At 38.3% G+C, this 22,961-nt stretch overlaps 1 protein-coding gene across 1 annotated transcript in view; it reads right to left on the minus strand.

Annotated features, from left to right (window-relative positions):
• ZBBX (zinc finger B-box domain containing) overlaps window positions 1-11,522 on the minus strand; it is a 102,468-nt gene extending 90,946 nt beyond the window's left edge. Inside the window, exons 1-2 of the mRNA XM_084872647.1 lie at window positions 11,433-11,522; window positions 2,204-2,320 (exon numbers count right to left, since the gene is read on the minus strand). Coding sequence (XP_084728773.1) covers window positions 2,204-2,271 — 68 coding nt within the window. The 5' untranslated portion in view covers window positions 2,272-2,320; window positions 11,433-11,522. The remainder of the gene's footprint in view (window positions 1-2,203; window positions 2,321-11,432) is intronic.
• Window positions 11,523-22,961: the final 11,439 nt, after the last annotated feature.

The following is a 22,961-nucleotide window of genomic DNA, read 5'->3' on the forward strand; positions in this document are numbered from 1 at the left end:
CTTAGACTCTCATTTTTCCCATTGCATTGCTAGAGGTGATAAATCATAATTCACTTTATATATGAGCTATGCCTTTACAGATAAACAAATATCTATGGCACACAATAGACAACAAAGGAAAATTATTTTTAAATTTTATACTGTCTTTTCTATAAGGATTTGAGTGTTTTTCAAGACACTGTTTAAAATAACCACTTTTTCTGTGTAAGCAGACTACATATTTTTGCTAAATCTTCAAAGAAATAAATTTATTTTTGCTAAAGTAAATTTATATCTTTATGTCAAATATGTGTGTGTGTGTGTGTGTGTGTGTGTGTGTGTGTGTGTGTATTCTCCATGCAGGCTCTGTTCTTTTTATTATTATTATTTATTTATTTATTTATTTATTTATTTATTTATTTTTGATTATAGGGTTTTGGTACAGGAGCCATCGAAAAGATTAAATGGTAACTGAGCCAAGCACCACCAATTCTTTCCTTGAAGAAAAACAATAAGAAGATAACTTTTGAGACAAGAGCCCCCTTATAGATTCCTGTACAAGAAATTTTTATAATATCTGAAGCCCACCAAGCTTTTGACACAGCCATTTCCTTCTATTTTCTAGTCAGCATGTCATTGACTCTTCCGTGGGTCTAAGCTAACTTAGCTGTCTATCTTTTGTTACCTATCATGAGTTTAAATCTCTATTTTCTGAATGGGCACCCACACATGCCACAGCAAGAAACCAAAATAAGAATAATGGAAATCAGAAGAGAGAACTGATTTATAGAGCTGGGAGCAAGGGAGCCAATGCTATGTTCCCAAATGAATACAATCCAGGGAGATATATAAAAAGTGACAAGAGGAAAAGGCTGTCCAGAAGGTTTAGAGACGCTGGCAAAGATATTGAGGGAAGGGCATTGCTTTCATTATGTTTGCTCTGCAAGGTGTAATTCAGCCCCTACTACATACCATACCCTCACTAAATTAGGTAATAGAACATGAGACCCAATGGAGCTTCTAGCATAGAGAGGAACACGGACACGTCTGAGTGGAATTGAGATACAGTGTGCTCGTGAGCTCGCTGGAGGTGTACCGGGAGGTACCTGAGTATACCAAAATGGCACATATTCAGCCCCTGGGACTGTAGGGACAATTTTGTTTACTCACATCCTCTACAAGGTGCCTGAGGACAGATTATGACTTCCTCCTTTTGTTTCCACCATTCCCTAGAACTCTTAATAAATGTTTGTTGGATGAATATAAGTCTGTACACACAGATTTGAAACATATCACTAAAATCAAAGGCACATCCCCTTCTCTTTTTAGAGAATAAAGGGAAATTGGTAATACCAGCGATTGCATACCTCCCTTCCCCACCAAAAAAAAAAAAAAAAAAAAAATGTGGATCCTTATCATGATAATGCCATAAATTTGTATAGCATTTTCTAGTTACACAATGCTTTTACAGTAAAGGGAGGATTAGGAAAGCTATGAAGACATTGAATACCATAGGACTATTGGTCTGGACCAGGGAACTCAGAAACTAAAATTAAAAACCAACAGTCTGTCCCCAACCTGTACTAGTGGGGTTTTAGTGATGTTGGACAGGGAGATCTTGGGAATTTTCAGGGACTCTAGATAGATGTTCTCAAAGGCAAACAATATACTGAACTTCTGGCATCCTCGCCACATCATGAAATTCCCAGATACACAGAGCTGCTTGGCTCTGGCTGAATGCATCTACCAGGCAATCTAGGACAGAGGGTATTCTTCCTGAGAAAGGTGCATTCAACATAGCATCTTTTAACCATGCAAAGTGAGGGCTTCCTTTTTCCTGTTAAAAGGTCACTCACCCTAACAGTCTCCTTAACTTTAAGTTTCTTTCCATTTTCTCAGAGCAATATTTTTATTTTATTTTATATAAGTGTCACAAAAAATATTTGTAACTTTCTGCTATAGTTTTAATAGTTAGTATGCACAACCTTCATTTATACCTTTTTCCTTCTATTCCCGTGTCATAAATATTTTATTTCTTACTTTTTAATCTATTATCAGGCCAACACTCTTATAGATGAAAATACAGCTGTGAAAACAAAAAAGAGATAAGAATTCACGAATTTAGAGTTCAACTCTAAACAGCCTTAAGCAAAAATGCTTTCAGTTACAATATGCAAAAACTTCAGCAATTATTTCTCCTTAAGTAAATATTGTATGCACTTACTTATATTTTAGCTTCACAGAATGTCCAGGTTTTCCCCATGGAAGAACTACAAAGTCTTTGCTGTTCATGGTTACTGTCTTAATATTCTCTACAAATTACTGTTATTTGTGGAAACTTCTGAAAAAGTAACAAAGACAAAAGAATTATGTCAGTGGTAAAGAGGTTAACTTACAAATCTGAAACTACATATAACTTAGAAATTGTTAGGAGAAAAAAAAGGCTAAATCAAAGGTTAAACAAAAAAAATATTGTATGTGATAATTATAATTTATATACATTTACATACCAATAAAATTATAAATACAACATTTCTGATAGATATAAGATTTTACAATAATCATGTAGCAAAAGGCTATGGCAATATTCAACTGAAAGTGAAGAAAGCATTCATAAACACAAGTAGAGTACATATTCTGGCTCTTTCTATGTTAAGGTTATAAAAATATATATCATGTATTTGCTCCCATCCAAAAATAACATCCAAGGCTAAATATAGTGAAAAGAGATACAGTCCAAACTTAAAACCTCTTTTTTTTGCATATATGGTAATGTAAGATGAGAATTAAGGTATGCAATGATTGCCCAAAAGCATTTTAATATTCTCATTTATCAAAGAAAATTTTAATGATGCTCTTAGCCTAAGATAAGAAATTAGCATATTTAGAAAGAATTTTCAATAAGAAATGAAACAAAATAGATTTTCTGCCTAACTCTAAGTTAACCAGAAAATTAAATTATTCAGAACACCTTCTTTCCTGAGTATCCCAATTATTCATGGTCCTATAATAATTTACTCTGCAATGCTGAATTACCGAATCACATGCAAAACTATTAGATTTTTATATGAATAAAAATTTCCAAATCCCAAATACTCTATAGAAATATAAGAAGCAATACATAGAGTCCTTACTCTTAAATGCTCAAATCATTTGATACTCTCAAGTTTATATATATGTGCTCTTATATGCTCACACTCCCTATAAATATTTGTAAAGGCTACACTATATGCAAAGTTCTGGGCTGAAAGGCATGAAGAAGGCCCAAGAATATTTGTTGTTTGGGCTCAAATGGCATAGAGTCAAATACAGCATTTAAGAGCTATATGTAAAAGCTATAAAACAAGGTGGAAATGACAAGGGCCATAAAATTTACACATTTAATAATAGAAGTGAGAGAAAAGAGAGAATTCTAGCTTGCTAGTATTTATAATATAGCTTTAAGGATAAGCAAGGCTTATATATGATGATATGGATTGAATGATCATTCTACATTATAAGAAAGTACAGCTCTTAAATGGGGACTGACTGCTTCCCTTTGATTGATGTACAGGTTACATGAAGGGGGAAAAGCAGGCATAAGCTTGGAAATATAGACTGAGGCCCAATAATGGGTTGCTTTAAATGCCAATATAAAGCTTTTGGAACTTATTCTATAGCTGAGAGTCACTGAAAGTTTTAAGGAAAGAACATAAAATAACACTAGAAGCTTTTCATAGACTTAAGAGTAGGCATCAGAATATGAATAACCAAATGGAAGGTTATTGTGACTTCAAAGTCTACACAACATAATTTCAGTGATGCCACCATTGATCAAAACATTTTGGGAATGTCTCTTTTGAAACCGTCTTCAGAACCCATCATACCCTCAAAAAAAAAAAACACAAATCTATTTTGTTGTGCTTCATTGAAAATAAAAATGCCCAGCAGAAGCAACTACTTTGTTCACTCAAATCTAGTTTCAAATAACCCTACCTCCAAAAATCAAATCCATCATGAAATGGTAGACTTCTACAACCTTGGAGGAAACTCTGAAGGAAATTATTCTTTGAAGATAATTACAAAATTAAATTTCACAAAATTTTATATTGTAAGCAATGTAGTGAGTGGTTGCATCATAGGAGTATGTATATTTATGCCTTTCATCAACATTAATGTAGCAGATCCTTTGTGACCCCAGTAACCGGTACTGAAGTCACTATGGTAAATAACATGGTATCTTCCCTCAAAGAATTCACAATCAAAGAGAAAGCCACATAAGCAACAGCAATACCATGGGACATTCCAACAGAAATACTTAGGAGGAACACCCAACTCAGATTCATTTCTCAACCAACACCTCTTGTCTCTCAAAGCTAAAATCAGTGTCAAAAAGAACTAAAGCTTTCACAGGAACAGACACCTAGGATTTTGTTTGCTTTTGGGGAGGATGCATCTTCTTTGTAGGTAAAATCTCTGTCTCATTTTTATCAAACAGAGGCTACAAAAGCTACCTTTAATAAAACCTTCTGGAATAATCCTGCTTCTATAACATAGAATATATATATATCTTTTTTTATTATTATAATCAAGAAATCCAACTATTGGACCCTAGTCTACTGTTGGTAAGTTTTGCAAGAAAAATAATACTTCATCATTATCATTATCATTAAGTAAAAGTAAAAGAATCCACATTTTCTGCTGAAACTGGTTTGGCTCAGTCGATAGAGCATCGGCCTATGGACTGAAGGGTCCCAGGTTCAATTCCAGTCAAGGGCATGTATGTTGGTTGCGGGCACATCCCCAGTAGGGAGTATGCAGGAGGCAGCTGGTCGATGTTTTTCTCTCACCGATGTTTCTAGCTCTCTATCCCTCTCCCTTCCTCTCTGTAAAAAATTAATAAAATATATGTTTTTAAAAAGAATCCACAGTTACTGTGTCTAATAAATTAAAATAATTTACATTGCCTGATTTTATTTATGCATTGAGATATGCAATTTTTTGTGTATGTACATAAAGCTGATCTGATACAGAAAGACTGAAAAGAATGAAAGAAAAGTCAGTGAATTTCATTAGCACGAGATGATTCAGATTTATAACTCTGCTGATAATGTGATTTAACCAACAAATGGTCTTATTCAGAGGGCATTTCACTTCACTGAATGCAATTAGTAAGGTTTCTTCTCAATTGAATGTTTTATCGAGTCACACACATAAGCCAATTTTCTTGTCTGGAATAAAAATTAAAAAAAAAAGAAAGGCTGTAATTGTGAGTCATTCGTTCTGCATGTTTCCTTTAGTAAAACCAACAGAGAATCAGTCACCTTTCTTGGGACAGCAAGGATATAACAATGTCATCAAGAAGAATAGCAAAGCACAAAACTTCAGTTGCCTAATCAGGGGAATGCAGATAAAATCCCTGTGATGCAAACCTCCACCTGTCCTCTGATCACTCATTTTTTTTGTCTTATCATTAAATCCAAAAAGTTTAGTAGTTACTTGGAGCATTTTCTAGGTCCCTGATTTATTAGGCTGCAACATTTTCCTGTCCCCAACCTCGTTTTTCCCCACACATATACAGACAATATGACCCAAAATTGTCCATGATGGTTTGATGATCCTTATACACAGTTCTCATTCCGAATGCAACCCAAGCACCAAGGCCTGCTGCCACCAAGGGAAACAAGGAAATTTATGATGATGAGCTATAAATCTAAAAGCTCAGAGCATTCATCAAGAGTCGCCCTCGTTGTCCAACAGGCATGGCTCAGCAGTTGAGAACAAGACCTATGAACCAGGAGGTCACGATTTGATTCCAGTCAGGGGATATGCCCAGATTGCGGCCTTGATTCATAGTATGGGGCGTGCAGGAGGCAGCCAATCAAAGGTTATCTCATCACTGCTATTTCTATCTATCTCCCTTCCTCTGTGAAATAAACAAAAATACATTTCACTAGGAAGATGAGGGCATGTACTGGGGGTTGGGAGTGGCCTGGGAGAGGTCAATAGGGGGGGAAAGGAGACATATGTAATATTTTAATCAAGAAAGAATAATAAAAAAAAATAAAAAAGAGTTGGCCCAGCCTCCAAGAATTTACCATCAGGACACTGGCAAAATGGGAGGTTTAGGAAAACATAGTTTTCAAGGTGGGCCAATTTGCATAACTGAAAACTTATATAAGATTAGTTGCTTTTTCTAAAGATTCAGAGAATCTTAAACCCGAAAGGTTAAAAGCCAATAAATCAGGATTTTTTTTTTTTTTTTACATTAGCACATATTCAAAAATCCCAGGTCACCCACAGTTCACATTCTATGTGCAGGCTCCCTTTGAGAACACCTGAGAAAGTTTACTTAGACAGCAAGGGACAAGATGTCATTGTAAAGTACTTTCCAATTAAAAACAAAAATATTAAAAGACTAGTAGCCCCGCACACAAATCCTTGTGCAAGTAGCTTACTGCCGCTTGCCTCAGCTGGCCACCCGCACACCATGGCTGGTAGCTCACTGTCACACCCTCCTGTAACTCTCCACCTGCTCCCCCGCCCTCCTGTAGCTCTCTACCACTTGTAAATTGGTTATGATGTTGCAGCATACCGGATCATTAGCATATTCCTTTCTTATTGTATAGGACAGTGTTTAAGTGCAGAAGACTTTGTGTCAGAGTGATCTCTTGAGTTTTGCTTTATCCACATGAAGAAAATGGTGAGGATCCCACCTCTCAGCCCTCAATCTTCAGGATATCTGTGGCCTGTACAACAGTGGGCTCCTAAGGAGCCTCCAGAGAGCTTGGGGTATGGAGAGGGAGGGCAAGCCTAGAAACTATTAGGTCTAGTAATAGTTAATGTCGTTTTCTAATACTTTTTTAAATCGAATTTATTTAAACAATACAACAAAATTTAATCAACAATATAGTTGCCGTTGTTTTCTACTACTTGTGCCCAACACTCAGGAAGCATTTTAATCCCTCTGTTGTAAAATTCTTGTGATTTTGATGCAAAAAATTCGGTCAATGCATTTTTGAGGCATTCTTCATTATTAAATTTTTTTCCAAGAAGAAAGTTTTGCAAAGAACGAAACAAATGGTAATCAGAAGGGGCAATATCAGGAGAATATGCAGGTTGAGGGAGAACTTCCCATTCCAACTGGCGCAGTTTTTCAGCAGTGATTCTTGCAGTATGCGGCCATGCGTTATCGTGGTGAAGAGTTACGCCCTTCCGATTCATCAGCGCGGGTTCTTTTTCTCTTAAAGCTTGAGCTAACCTTTCCAATTGGGCACTATACACTGCACTTGTAATGGTTTGGTTAGATGGTAAAAGTTCATAATGAAGAATTCCTTTAAAATTCCACCAAACACACAACAACACTTTTTTCGCATGCAAGTCAGGTTTTGGCGTGGGCTGCGGAGCCTCATTTTTGTCCAACCATTGAGGCCGCCTTTTCAAATTAACATACAGCACCCATTCTTCATCTCCGGTAACAATTTGCTCTAAAAACGGCAAACGGTTTTGACGAGAGAGGAGCGAACTGCAAATTGTGACTCTTTGATTATGGTTGTTGTCGGTCAACTCATGAGGAACCCATTTTCCAAACTTTTGGACTTTGCCAAGTGCACGCAATTGATTGGAAATTGTTTTTTGTGAACAATTTAAAGTTGTTGCAAGCTCTTGTTGGGTAATTTGAGGATTTTGCACCAAAAGAGCTTGAAGAGCTTCTTGATCAAAATTGGACACACGGCCTTGACCACTCTTGTCATCTAACGAAAAATTTCCCTCGCAAAATTTCTCAAACCAACGCTGGCATTTTCTGGCGCTAACTGCATCTTGACCAAGAGCACTACAGATGTTTTTGCAGCCTCACTTGCTTTTCTTCCTAATTGGAACTCGTAAAGCATGCGGTGCCGAATATGCTCTTCATCCGCCATCTTCTTAGCCCTAGTTTTGCAACAAAAACCAAACCAAACACAAACTTTTTCAAGCAAAACTTGTTAATTGCACTTCACATGTTCTGTAGATACCACGTGTTTGAAGGTTATGTCAATACAAGTCAACGCCAAGCAAGATTTTAAACAAATGTTAAAAACGACATTAATTATTACTAGACCCGATACCTTGCAAAGGAAATAGGCGGATCATTAAAGGCTCTGCTTTAACCACAACTTATTTGATGTTTATCTATTTTACATAATAAACCTCTGGGTCAGATTTAATATAAAGAAACTCTTCTATTGCTTAAAAACATTTTGAAAGGCATGACAGTAATGTACAATTATTATTAATCCTGTATTAACTAGAAACATCTGATTATAAATAGCAATAAAAGTATTAAATTTATAAACTATAAATTTCAGGGGGAAAAAGCTCTTTCATATATAGGGTACCCCAGAAATATATATACATACTTTGAATGAGGATAAAGTCAGTGTTCATTAACATACAGTTCATTTTCAAAATTTAAAAGAATCTACAGAAATGATTTTTTTTTTCCAATGCCTTTTTTTAAACTGATGACTGTTCTGGTCCAGGCACTGCTGTATTTGTGCCCCTCAATTTATTAACTGTTGACAGTTTTGTATTGTAAACTTTATATTTTATGTATCCCCATTAAAAAAAAGTCTAGTGGATAAATTTCCTTTGTTCGAAGCCTAGTATGGCTTCACCCATTATTTTAAATGTTAAATCTGAAAAGAGTGAAAATTAAATGAGTGGTCAGCTGTTAAAGTGTGTATATGTTTTTTGGGGGGAGGGACACTGTGAATAATTATAAAGGCAGTGTTTGTACTTCGACTGCATTTTCAAACTTTCCATAGTATCCTATATAATAAAAGGCTAATATGCAAATGGCCCCCATTTGACAGGGAGTTTGAATGGGAGTTTGACTAGGGGATGGGGCCAGCTGGCCAACTGACCATGGCACCTCCCCGCAAGCTGGTCCCACCCTTGATCAGGACAGGTCAGACCCCACCTGTGCACAAATCCATGCACTGGGCTTCTAGTCTACATATATAAAAGCCTAAGCTACCATTACGACTGAACAATTAGAACAACCAGTCTACCATATACTATGACTCACACTGACCATTAAGGGGCAGATGCTCAATGCAGGAGCTGCCCCCTGGTGGCCAGTATGTTCCCACAGCCAACCTCCCAGTCCCCTTCCTCCCCCTGGCCAGCCTACTGGACAAGACAGCCCCGATCAGCCCTGATTGCAGGCTAGGATGAGCGACCCCACCCATGCACAAATTTGTGCACCAGGCCTCTAGTTTTAGGATAAATTTCCTTTGTTCAAAACTTAGTCTGGCTGAAGAGAAAGAAAATCAATTGAGCTATCAGCTGTTAAAATGTGTATACATGTTTTGGGGGCACCCTGTATTTATATTTTATATCTCCCACTCATTCTCTTACAATCCATTAATACCCTAGGTGCTCTCTGGCACATATTTTAGGAATGGGTAAATAAGGCATCTGTCCAAGATTAGTAATAGAGCCAGGAATTACAATTTTATTCCCAGTCCTATTGGCTTCTCTTAAGACTCAAAATCTAAATATGGTTCTATTGACTTAAAATGATTCATTGAAATCATTTTGATTCTTGCCCCTCCCCTACTCTCAATCTGCCATAAACAGAAAATTTAGAAAAAGAACTGTTTGACATCAAATATTTTACACCAATATATTCAAACACCATTGAAATTGTATTGTCAGGTTGCTCCCATGTAATCTGGGGTCACAAATGATTGCCTTTAAACAGTTCCCAGAAGCCCTAGGAAAACAACAAATACACAGTTTCTCCACTTGGAACTTAAGATCCCTCATGCATCCCAATCTTCCTAAACCTTATGCTTAACTTTCCACATCTCTGCTCACAAGTTGTATTCTATTCAATGCCCAGTTCATAGGCTACCTCTACCAGGAAGATTTCTTCCATCAGAAAGGAGTTTCTCATACTGTGAGGATACCATGTATATTTCATTCATTCGCTGTTATTTGTTTGCTGCTTCCCTTATATAAGTGTTGTTTCCCAAGTAACTCAAATATTTGGACTTTGAATCCCCAGCAATTAGTAGAAGGCTTACATATAGTGTATTGCTAATAATAATGTGCTAAGTTTGCCCTCACAGATTTGGCTCAGTGGATAGAGTGTCTGCCTGTGGACTGAGGGTCCCGGGTTTGATTCCAATCAGGGACATGTACCTTGGTTGTGGGCACATCCCCAGCGGGCAGCATGCAGGAGGCAGCTGATCAATGTTTCTCTCTCATCGATGTTTCTAACTCTCTATTCCTCTCCCTTCCTCTCTGTAAAAAATATCAATAAAAATATTTTTAAAAAATAATGTGCTAAGTTTTAAGTATTTAATTTTTCTGTACTGCTTTGAATTTATTGCATAATCAACCTTATGAAAAAAAAATTTAATGAACACACCACCCTCTTTCCTGCTTCAACAAATATTTGGGTTTTCTCCCCAAGTATCCTACCGGACTGTGATAAGCTTTCAACAAATACACATTAAACACCTCTTCTGTGCCCGGTATCAGGGTAAGGGCTGTGGAACAAGGTGGACCAGACAGGTTCAGTGCCCAATCCTCATTAGACTTACACTCTGCTGAAGGAATTAAGAAAAATTAAAAAGCAAATAAAATAATTGTGGGAAGTATTGGGTTTTGAAGGAAATAAACCAAGGACCGAGGAACTTTCAAATAATTAATTTGTGATACAGCTGGCATATTTTATGGAAGGTCAGGGTGGACCTCTATGTAACCTCTAAGATAAGATGCTAGAGGGAGCGGGAGGATTCCATTTTGTTTTTGGTGTGTGTGTGTGTGTGTGTGTGTGTGTGTGTGTGTGTTTTGTTTTTAAGTTTTCAATTAGCATACAGATTGCATAGTTTTAACCTGGGAAGTTTCAACTTCATATGACTTTATTTTCTGAGACTTGCTCTCTCTGGATTTTAAATAGCAGGGTGCAAAAAATACATAACTACCAGACCGCTATATTGAGCCCTCAAATGCTGATTCGGGAAGGAGGGGAAAAGTTCCACAGCTTCAGATGAATCAGGAATCTGGCATCCCTCTCTGCGACCTTTGCTTGGGAGGAATGAAGCGGGGGCATGAGGCCGCCCAGGCAGAAAGGAGGCCAGGAAAGGGAGTGTGATCATGCTTTCTCAGGCACCAGACTTTTCCTAAGGCGCAAATAACTTCAAGGAATAAAAGAAGCTAGCACGTTTAAAAGGTCCGGCTGTAGAAGGGGTACCCGTGTCCTGCCTGGGGCTCTCCCTGGATCCAGGTCTCCATTTGCCTAGAGAAAAGAGGACTTTCAACTCCTGAGGTCAAGGCCTCCTGGCCCAGCCCTCAGCCTGCAGGGCTGACACAGAGCCGGGCAGGGGCTCCGCAAGTACCTTCTGGCCCTCCTTCCCCGCCGGCCCACCCGCTCCCCTCACCGCCCCGCAGCCCCCCAGCCCCGCCGCAGGTCCACCCACCTGCAGACCCCAGGCTTCCGCGTCACAGCCGCGGCCCAAGCTAGTCGCCCACAGCTTCCGCCTTGGTCTCCTTGGTTACCGCGTTGCCTCAGTAGCCATAGCAACCGGAAGGCTGGGCCCTGCCGCTGTCGGCCGGCAGAGGGAGCTAAGGAGCCGTGCCGAGAGGGAATAGGGGAGAGGCTAGGTGGAGGAGAAAGGGGAGGGGGACGAAGGAGATGGAGAGGGAGGGAAGGAAAGGGCTGGGAAACTCTGCAGGTCTGGAGACTTTCTGCTGGGGTGGGTAACCCCTGGCTAGCACTGAGCCCCTACGTATTCCAAGCACTGTTTTAAGAGTTTTATTTGTAACATTTAACCCTCAAAACAGCCTAACGTATAGCTAAGAAAATTAAGGCACAGAACGCTTGAATAACAACCCAAAATTACAGAGCCAGCAAAGGGCAGACCCTAGAAGAACGAACCCAAACAAGTTCAGAACTTCCGCATATAGGCCCTGTTCAATTGCTTATCCAAGGTCACAATAGACAAAGCCAAGACTAGAACCCAGGTGCCTTGGCAAACTCAGAACTCCATTTTCTTTACACCAAATATATGGGAGGGCGAGTGGGTAGGTGTAATGAGAGAGAGAAAGAGAGGGGGAGGATATAAACCCACACTTCCCAGAATCACCTGAGGTGAACTTAATTTTTGGCTTCCGAAATAGGCTGTTTTTATATTCTGCAAGTGGGATGTATACCTGATTCTGCAGGCAGTAGTCAAAAAGTCTTTTATGCTTATCCACACTGAATCCTCCTTTATTGCTGGACTAATAATCTCAAGGTCTGTGGTTATGATGCCACCCTCTGCACCACTGCTTTCCACATTAATGCACCTGCCAATACTCATTTAAGAACACAATGCTTTGCCTTGGCAGATTCAGTTGTATACGATTATAGCCGGAATAGATAAGAAAGAACAATGATAGCCTGTGGTCATGACTCCGGGCTTTGAAATGAAGGCAGACCTGAGTTTGACTTCTAGAGCTGCCACAGTTGTGGCCTTGAACATGTTATAAAACCCAGTTTAATCCGTAACATCACACTTAGTCCATACATGGTCTGCATGGAAGAGTAAATGAAACAAGGTCCATTAAGTCTTTAAGAATTAAACCAGGCCCATAGTAGGTACTTAATAAATGCTTAAAAATGATGGTGGTGGCTTTGGTTATCTTAGTGCTCAAGGTATAAATTCACTGAATCCTTCCTTTAAACCTTATACAGTTGCCAAAACCGGTTTGGCTCAGTGGATAGAGCCTCGGCCTGCGAACTGAAGGGTCCCAGGTTGGATTCCAGTCAAGGGCATATACCTTGGTTGTGGGCACATCCCCAGTAGGGGGTATGCAAGAGGCAGCTTATCAATGATTCTCTCTCATTGATGTTTCTAACTCTCTATCTCTCTTCCACTCTGAAAAAAAAAAATCATAAAATATTAAATCTTATACAGTGAAAGTTTTAAAAGGATATAACACTCGTAGAGTTTCTTATTTAAAGCTGCATTTCCCTGATAGCTGTGCCATTCAAATTACCATGAAAGGTTTTCATCATGCATCCATCCATCCATTCATTCATTTAACATATATTTATTCGGGGTCCATCATCCTAGGTTCTAAAATATAGCAGTGAAAAAAACAAACATAGCCCCTCCTGTTGTCAAATTTATATTTTAATGGAGGCATAAAGTCAGTAAATAAACATAAATATGCCAGGTTTTTTAAAGACAGAGCAGCATAAAGAAACAAAATAGCCTGGCCAGTGTGGCTCAGTGGTTCAGCATCGCCCTATAAACCAGGAGGTCATGGTTCTATTCCCAGTCAGGGCATACGCCTTGGCTGGGGGCTTGATCCCCAGTGTGGGCATGCAAGAGGCAGCTAATTAATGATTGATGTGGAGCCTCTGAATTCGGGGAGAGAGTAAGACATGGGGTAATCAGGTCAAGGAATAGTCCAGGCAGGGAACAATAAACAAACTTCATTTCTGACTTCATCATCAAGAGCAGTATTTTATACAAAACCTCCAATCACTTCTGTACAGCATCATTTTTCACTGCAGAGAAGAATTATTAAAAGCATTTACTGGTAAAATTAAACTCATAAAAATAATCAATAAAATATCCTGGCACTTTTCAAAAGCATTAAAAGGACATTATCTTACATTCTGGAAAATACTTTAATTCATGCACAGCTATGAAAAACAAAGCAGAACCAAAAAAAAAAAAAGAAAAGAAAAGTACTAATCCCATGCCACATTATGCAATAAAATAAAAAAAAATATGAAGTGTTTGTCTTTCAGAACATAATTAGTGACAACATGAAATGAAACATCTGAAAACAGAGACACCTCTAGAGAGCCAATGTCCTGAAGCAGAATGCATTTAACTGACACACCAGCAGTTCTGCAAATAGTTTTCCACATCTGTATTGGAGTACAGTATTCCTGAGAGTTTTTGCAAAGTCATGTTTTATTGTGCCAGGGTGAAGATGAGATTTGAATACAAGTTTTCTGAACTAGGGATATTCTATTTAAAGACATAAAAAAAATTATCCACAAGGAAGAAATTGAGAGACTAGACATTGAATGTAAAGGGTAGCTGCAAGGTCACGCTTAAATATCTCCCCCGCCCCCCATCACACACACACACACACACACACACACACATACACACACACACACACCCATTAAGTCAGCAACTCATTAAGTAATCTTATTTTGTACTTGGTAGGCTGCTGCCTAGAGGAAAATTGTGGCAGGCCTCAAGACTTTTTCTGGTCACTCACAGGTAATAAAAGTTCTTAGATGGATAAGAAAAATGTCCAGTCCCACGTAATTGTCAAAACCTTGCAAATGATTTAGCATCAACGTTTTCTTCCTTCCATAGTTATCAGGCTTGCTGATGACAGGCAAGCATAAAGTCAAGGACCTGAAAGAAAGACTTATGGTTCTTGACTTTTTCTGTCTGACTTATTTTACTTAGCATTATATTCTCAGGATCCATCCATGTTGTTGTCACAAACAGCAGTACATTTTCTTTTCTTATGACTGAGTAGTATTCATATGTGTATATATGCATATATATATATATATATATATATATGTGTGTGTGTGTGTGTGTGTGTGTGTGTGTGTATGTATGTATATATATATTCCAAAAATGTGTATACTTTGAATAATTATAAAAGCAGTATTTATTAAAATACATTTCTTTTTCAAATTTGAGTTATCAGTTGAAACCAGATATACGTATCACATCTTCTTTATCCAAACATCTACCAAAGGACACTTCACTTGTTTTCATGTCTTGGCCACCATGAATAATACTATAATGAACATAGGTATGCATATATCTTTGTGAATACATTTTTGGGGTAGATACCCAGAAAAGGTCATATGGTAACTCTGTTCTTACTTTTTTTTTTTTTTTTAGGAACCTCCATATATGATATCACTCAAATGAGAGATTATAAAACTGAAAGCAACAAGTGAATGAACAAGGAAAACAAAACAAAAAAATCATAAATATGGACAATAATATGGTGGTGGTTACCAGTGAGAAGGGGGTTTGGGGTAGGAAAGGATAAAGGGGTTCAAATATATGGTGGCAGAATATTTGACTTTGGATGGTTAACACGCAATGCAATGTATAGATGATGTATCATAGAATTGTACATTGAAACCCATGTAATTTTATTAACCAACTAGAGGCCCAATACACAAAATTTGTGCATGGAGCGGGAGGTGTCCCTCATCCCAGTCTACACCCTCTTCAATAGGATTGGGCCTAAACAGGCAGTCAGACATCCCTCTCACAATCCAGGACTGCTGCCTCCCAACTGCTCACCTGTCTACCTTCCTGATTACCCCTAACCACTTCTGCCTACCAGCCTGATCACCCCCTAACCACTCCTCTGACAGCCTGTTTGCCCCTAACTGTCCTCTCCTGCAGGCCTGGTCTACCCCCCCCCCCCCCAACTGCTCTCCCCTGCAGGCCTGGGTTCCTCTCCAACTGCCCTTCCCTGCAGGCCCAATCACACCCAACTTCCCTCCTCTGCCAGTCAGGTCACCCCTAACTACCCTCCCCTGCAGGCTTGATTGCCCTCAACTTCCATCTCCTGCTGGCTATCTTTTGGTGGTCATCTTGTGTCTACATGGGGGCAGGATCTTTGACCACATGGGGGCAGCCATCTTCTGTGTTGGAGTGATGGTCAATTTGCATATTACTCTTTTATTAGCTAGGATGTCATTCCAATACATTTAATTTAAAAAAGGCTCATGTTCCTATTCTGCATTCTTGCTCCTATCTTATTTATTTCCTATATTAAGATCACAGGAAAGGATAAGGATTAAAGCAGAAAAGTCCTGTCTTGGCTGGTACTGCACCTGACAGGTGTTTAAAGCTGTGGATGAAAAGACAGTTCTATGGAAAACAACCTCACAGGATAATATGATCATAAATTCTTAACTGGTAGGCTTTATAGTAAACTAAAGGCCCAGCGTATGAAATTCATGCACAGGTACAGTCCCTAGGTCTGACCTGTGAAAGGGCCATCTTCCCCCTGCTGCCTGCAGCTGGCCCGACCCCCCACCGCCACCCACCCCTGGGTCATCCTCTGTGTGTGGGGTGACAGGAGGAGGCTTTGGCCTGGCACTGCCCGCATTCCCCACTACTCAACCCAGTTCCCCATTTGCCATCAGGTGACGGGAGCCTGCCAGCCAGGGAAAGGGACCAAGAGGTGGTCAGTGTGCCTCACAGTTACTGGTCAAGCAGTCATTCTGGTCATTCTGCCCTTAGGGTCAATTTGCATATCATGCTTTTATTATATGGGATAGTCATGCCTTAAGCATGTAACTTTTTAGTCACAGACTTATCCTTGCCTTAAGCAATTCCTGTTCATTGTTTCTGTGCATCTCGGTTAACACACCTTTGAAATACCCTCTTTTAGACTCCTCAAGAGACCTCATGATCTTCACTATCCTGTAATCACACCTTCCAATTCTTCCTTAATTCAAAAGAATAAAAGAAGCTGCAAACTGACATTTCAGGAAGCATTTTTCTCAGTCTGTTGGAATATCCTCTGTTGGAATCAAATAAGTTTTTATAAAACCTCTCTAGAGGGTCAGGCATTCTTATGTCAACAAAGCTGTCTGTTACCCAGAGACCACCCATCCCATCCACAGTGGACCTCTTCCCTAAATCCCTTTAGAGGTGATGATGTCTCTGGCATGAAGTGATTATTCTTGCTTCCCTCTGCAGGGTCTCAGTGGTCCTCCTGGACAGAATTTTAAATAACCCACTTTCTCTTATTTTTGCATGTTCCATATGTGACATATAGGAAATGCTTTTGCGTGCTTTGCCCTGCCACATTGTGCGAGTGTGAGACAGCCAACACAGTTGCCTCTCTTTAGCTCAGAGATTGACAACAGGCCAGCCTACCAATTGCATTTCTGATTCCTCAGAAAGGAGTCAAAAGCTAGCCCAGTGTGTCCCCAATGGCAGCGACCCACTGATGTATGTCCTACCAGGCTTCAAATGACAGTCAGGGACTGCTCACTGACATTGTTCAAAGCATGAACATAAGATAAGGAGCAACTACATAACTTTTCAATGCCTACTCTAAGAGCCCACTCAAAGGTTACCTTATTCTCTAGGAAAAAGTACAGTTTTGTGATAATATTTACTATTCATACATCTCTAAAATTTTATATGTAACTGTCCTTTAGAGAAAATAATCCCAGATCTTAGAGTTTTACTGTCCTATAGCACATTTACTAGTTTTGTATCTTACTGGAAGTCATATGCCAATATTTTTTGTACATGCCCCTATGTAGTCAGCCTATCAAATGTTTTTGAACCAGCTTGACCATTCTGATGGTTCCTTCCTTAATAAATTAAATAAACTCTGGAACAAGTACATTCTACATGTATAAACATCATGTTCTTAACTACTGACATTATTTTGATTGTACCAAGCCTTACTCTTTTGAAGGGTTGTGGGACACATAGTATTCCAGCAGCTTCCCAAAAGGACTCTTTTAGTCTCCACTTCATACCTTCGCCCCTCAAATTCTCTTATAGGCAGAAGTTGGTAGTCAGTTCAGGATTGTAAAACAAGTTCACTAGCAGCTCCTTTTTTTTTTCTTTTTACAAACCCTGGAATGTACCCTCACTTTGAAATGGGGTCTCTGCTTCTTTCATGCCTTAGCAGGTACTGAATATAACATCCTGTTGCATATGTATGGGATTTTTCAAATTATCAAGGATAGTTGAACTTTAGCGGCAACATAAAATTACAAAAAGATTTCATAAAAACCTAAATTGGTACGATATGAATATATTTAAATGTGTCTGAAGGGCTAAACTTGAAGGAAAAGGGAGAAACTTGTAATTAGGAGGTGACATTGTCCTTTTGTAATATTTTTTAGCACTGCAATTTCTGGCTGTCATCCATGACATAGAATTCGTCAGTAAGTAAATTTCCATAACATAAGGCAATTATTACTGATGTTTCACAAGTGTAGGGAAATCAGTACAATGTATGATAAATTTCTGCTTCCTACAGTGTGTAATTCTTTCTCAATTGAAAAATAAATGCATAGGTTTATTGGATGGGCGTAGTTTCATTGAACCAGAATCCATCCAAAATCAGTGCCATCACAGGCTCTACCCTGAGATGGCTACAAAGAGGAACAAAGATTGCATATCTTCACTTGAGGAACCCACTGTCTATTGAAGATAGAGGAGATATACAAAAAAAATTTTTACTATGCAATGTAGCAAATATATATATATATATATATATATATATATATATTCATAATGTATAGGAGCATGACATGTTTGTGGCATGGTCAGAATTCTATACAGTTCAAACAAATTACGTGCAACAGGGAGATAAGGATGAAAAGTTATACTATGGATAAATTTAAAGACACCCTAGACATTAGACTGTTCACAATGAAAACCCCAAAATTGTCTTTAAAACAAAAAATCATCATCTCAATATACTTATAACAGCATCATGTAAAGTTAATTCTGGGGGCCATATGAAGGTGAACAAAAAGAGAAGTTGGAGACAAAGGAACAAGATTAAAACATGGCTATCTTGGTCCAAGACAGAAATGATGAGTCTGGAATAAATCAAGTCAGAGGGCGAGTGAAATAGATTCAAGAGGCTTTCTTCATCTCCACCAGGACTTAAGACTGAAAAACATGTGGTTGTCAAGAGACAATCATTCACAGAGAGTGGAGACAAGGAAATGACACGGAAACGAGTTCAGTTTTGAAGTTTTTACTTTTGAGACAGCAATAGGAAATGATAGAAATAAAATGTAGTCCTACTTATTGGGAAAATGATGAAGGCTCGTCATATATATCAGGGTGTCATCAGCATATAGTGTAACCAAAGCTAAAGGCAGAATTGAAAATGTCCCAAGATCATTCAAAAACTATGAAGGAGATGGCTTTGAGAGAGACATTCCTTCAAAATTCCTAATATAGACCAATATGAAACCCATACTCGGCCTATTTTGTTCAGCAGTATTTATTGCAGAATCCTCCCAAATGAGCTTGATGATATGAATTAATTAATGTGGTCTTCAATTATTCTCTCATTCGCTCATTTACAGCCAGGAAGCAGGTGCCACATGCAGTGATAAAAAACGAACTGGCATTGGTCCCCCAAAATAGTTGTTGCCAATATCCATTCACCTACATGCAACTCATGTAAACAGGTCTAGAGTAGGTGAAGGTAGAACTCATTTGATTAGGTCTTTAGAAAGACACTTTATTCAAACATAACACTGTGTGTGTGTGTGTGTGTGTGTGTGTGTGTGTGTGTGTTTACTACACTCTCTAATTTAATGTGAGACTAGTATTTTTTGGTATCATCCATAAATTGATAATCACCCATAATGGGCTCTGGTAACCTGCCCTTCATATCCTTCCCTTCTCCTGGAAGCAATCTCTGTGTCTTGGCAGAAAGGCTTTCCTGTTTGACCCAACCCCTCCATGCAATGGTTTGTTGGACCTGGGCAAGTCTGATTCTCTCTTGTGAGAATGCAGGATTGAAACTGAGAGGTTCTTGGTGTCACAATATTCTGCCATGTGGACCACAGAGAGAACTGATGAAAAGAAGAATAAAAAAAAATAAGGGGCGAATTTTATAAAAGCTTCCATGTCTTGAGGTCTAACTACATCCTAGCCCTTGTGTTCCAAGATATACCCCTATATACTTAAAAAAATTTTACCTTGTTTGTTTATTTTTAAAAATATGTTTTTAGTGATGAGAAAGAAAGAGAGAGAGAGAGAGAGAGAGAGAGAGAGAGAGAGAGAGAGAGAGAGAGAGAGATTGGCTGCTTCAAGCATACCTCCTCACGGGAAATCAAGCCACACCCAGGCATGTACTCTTGCCAGGCATGGAACCTTTGATCTCTCAGTGCATGGGATGATGCTCAATCAATTAAGCCACATGAGCCAGGGCTACCTTTGTTTCTTTTACTAGCATGACATAGTTTCAGTTGAGCAGAACAAAGAATCTTGACTAAGATGACTGCCAAAAGAATTGTAATGTACTAGTCAAGCTAGTTTCTTTATAAGGCAAGTCAAAAGTACAGATTCACAGAGAATTCTTTTGAACAACAGAACATCAGTATGTATCTGATCATTTACCGTAACTTAATGTTCTTATATATAGGAAAACAAGAAAGTCATCTCACATTCTTTTGAAGTCATCCCCCACTCCAAAAATAAATAAATAAATAAATAAATAAATAAATAAATAAATAAATAAAATAAAAAATAAATAAAATAAAAATCTATTGTTTATTTTTCAATCCATTTAATTTCTTAGTTTTACATTTAACTGTACTGGTTTTGCTAGTAGACAATTATTTATAATTGATTCGGCTTTAGAAAAAAGCTCATCTTAAAAAGAAAAAAAGCTGGCACTTCAGAAAACAAGTCATTCATTTCTGATCCTTGCCAAGCTTTAATAAGTGTGTCCTACTGTCTTCTTGAGATTTATGCACTGTTAGCTGTAGTTCAATTGGAAAATTTGCATTTTTTTCTCTTATGCACTCAAGCTGGGAGGCACAAAACAAGAGTTGCAAGGTTTGTTTGACATGAAATGTCTAACAGTAATTTTCTCTCATCAACTTTATTCTCCTACAGTTCTGATCCCCAAGGGCAGATTTCTTCAGATACTGTGCAACATTATATAATAACAGCCTTACCTTTGCAGAAGTTGCTACCAAAACATTTGAAAAGAGCTATCACAACTCTCTCCATTACAGAACCAACTATATTTACCATCATTATGCCTACTGAGAGTTAGCATGCACCATCTTTACATTACTTCAGAAAATCAAATGCATCTAATGTAGGTGTGGACATTCACAAAATACTTATTGAGGACCTACTACCCATGTCCCAGGTACTTTGATAGATAATGGATGGCTACCACGACAAACAAAACAGTTCTGTATTCTGTAATCTCTGGAAAAACTGTCTAGATTTGGAGATACAGACAGGAATTCAGAATAATAATTACTAAAACAATGTGAGAATGATACAGAAGTGGTACAAGCGATGAACACTAACTCAACCCAACAGTTGAGGCCTAAGAAAGGCTTCTCAGCGTGATGCCCTCTCTAGAGTTGGCCCTGATGGTTGAGTAGGAGCTCCAGATTGGTGTGGGGGTAAGTGAAATCAGGGAGTGTTCTGCATGGGGGGGGGGGGGAGGAAGAACATATGCAAACTTCTCCATAATGGGTTAGAATATGATAAGTTTAGAAAATCTAAAAATGTCCAGCATTACCGAAACATGAAAGATGCTCAGATGTGGGAAACTGGGAAGAAAAGATCCACAAGTCATATAACTCTGGCAAAGAGGAGACTAATTAAGAAGATATTGCTATAGTATGGTAGGTCCTAGTGGCCTCGGCGGAGATAGAGGAAGCAAGATTAATGGCAAGTAAAAGGATCCAATATTTACATTGAAAAATTCACCAGTGGATGTGGAATTGATTCGATGAGATACTGAGGAATGAAGGATGTTCCCTATCCTTTATGTTTGCTGAAGATAAGATACCCACATCTATGTACTGGAAAGATGATGGTCTGTAGTTTTCTTGTAATGTCTTTGTCTGGTTTTGGTATTAAGGCAATGTGGCCTCACAGAATTAATTAGGAAGTATTCCCTCTGCCTCTATCTTCTGAAAGAAGTTGTAGATAATTTGTATAATTTCTTCCTTAAATTTTTGGTGGAATTCACCCTGCAGGCCAGGTGCTTTTTGGTTTGGAATTAATAATTTGTAATTATTAATTACAAATGCAATGTACTTAATATACATAGGCCTATTTAGATAGTCTATTTCTTCTTGTGTTTTGGCAGATTGTGTCTTTCAAGAAATTGTTCATATCATCCAGGTTATCAGTTTTTAATATGGCAGGGATGGAATTATCAGCTTGGTAATTTAAAACAACTATGACTAATATATTAAGGGCTTTAATAGATAAAAATAGACGTAACACAAGAACAGGATGTCAAAGTAAACAGGACCTAGTCATGAGACCTCACCTGACTGCAATGGAAGCTGGAAATATAGCTGGGATGCTAGGTGACCATGTAAAACTTAGGGTTTCTATTACAGATGGAAGAAAGACAAAATGGGGGTATCAAGAATTGGCTTCATGTAAAGGGGAGAAATCAAATATGGTTTCTAGATTTCAGGTGGATGTTTGTGCCACTGAGCCATTTGACATGATACATTTGAGATGTTATATAACCAAATGGATGGGTGAGTAAACTGTTCCCTATAACAGTCTGGTATATTTCCAGCAGGGATCAAAGCTGGAAATACAAATTTAGGAATATTCAATATATGGATGGAATTTAAAGCAATGGTATGAAATGAAATCAACTAGGGAATAAATGTAGCTATGATTTCTTTATGATGATACAATGATTTTATAAACTATTTTGAGAAACTGAGCTGAGAATAAATATAACTCACAGAATGCTAGTTAGACTAAAACAAAAAAGCCTTTTCTCCCTTTTCCCTGGTAATACAACAAGCTACTTAAGAATTACATTTCTGGCCTAACTGGTTTGGCTCAGTAGATAGAGTAGGCCTGCAGATTCAAGGGTCCTATGTTTGATTCCAGTCAAGGGTATGTACCTTGGTCGCAGGAGGCATGTGCAGGAGGCAGCCTATCAATGATCCCTCTCATGATGGATGTTTCTATATGTCTCTCGCTTTCCCTTGATCTCTAGCTTTCTTTAAAAGCTAGGTGTGATTATGTGACCAAATTCTTACCAATGGAATGTGAGTGATATAGTCTCCCTATGAGTCTGGATGGCCATCTCTTTTATATTAAAGAAATAATTAACTTCTATCTTATTTAAGCCACTATATTTGAAAGTTTTAGCAGCTTAATCCTCACTTTACCATTCCTAAAGCATATTTAATTATTTCTTATGCTCAACTAAACTAATCTACA

Source organism: Pipistrellus hanaki, assembly GCF_964339955.1.
Source record: "Pipistrellus hanaki genome assembly, chromosome: 2".
NCBI lineage: Eukaryota > Metazoa > Chordata > Mammalia > Chiroptera > Vespertilionidae > Pipistrellus > Pipistrellus hanaki.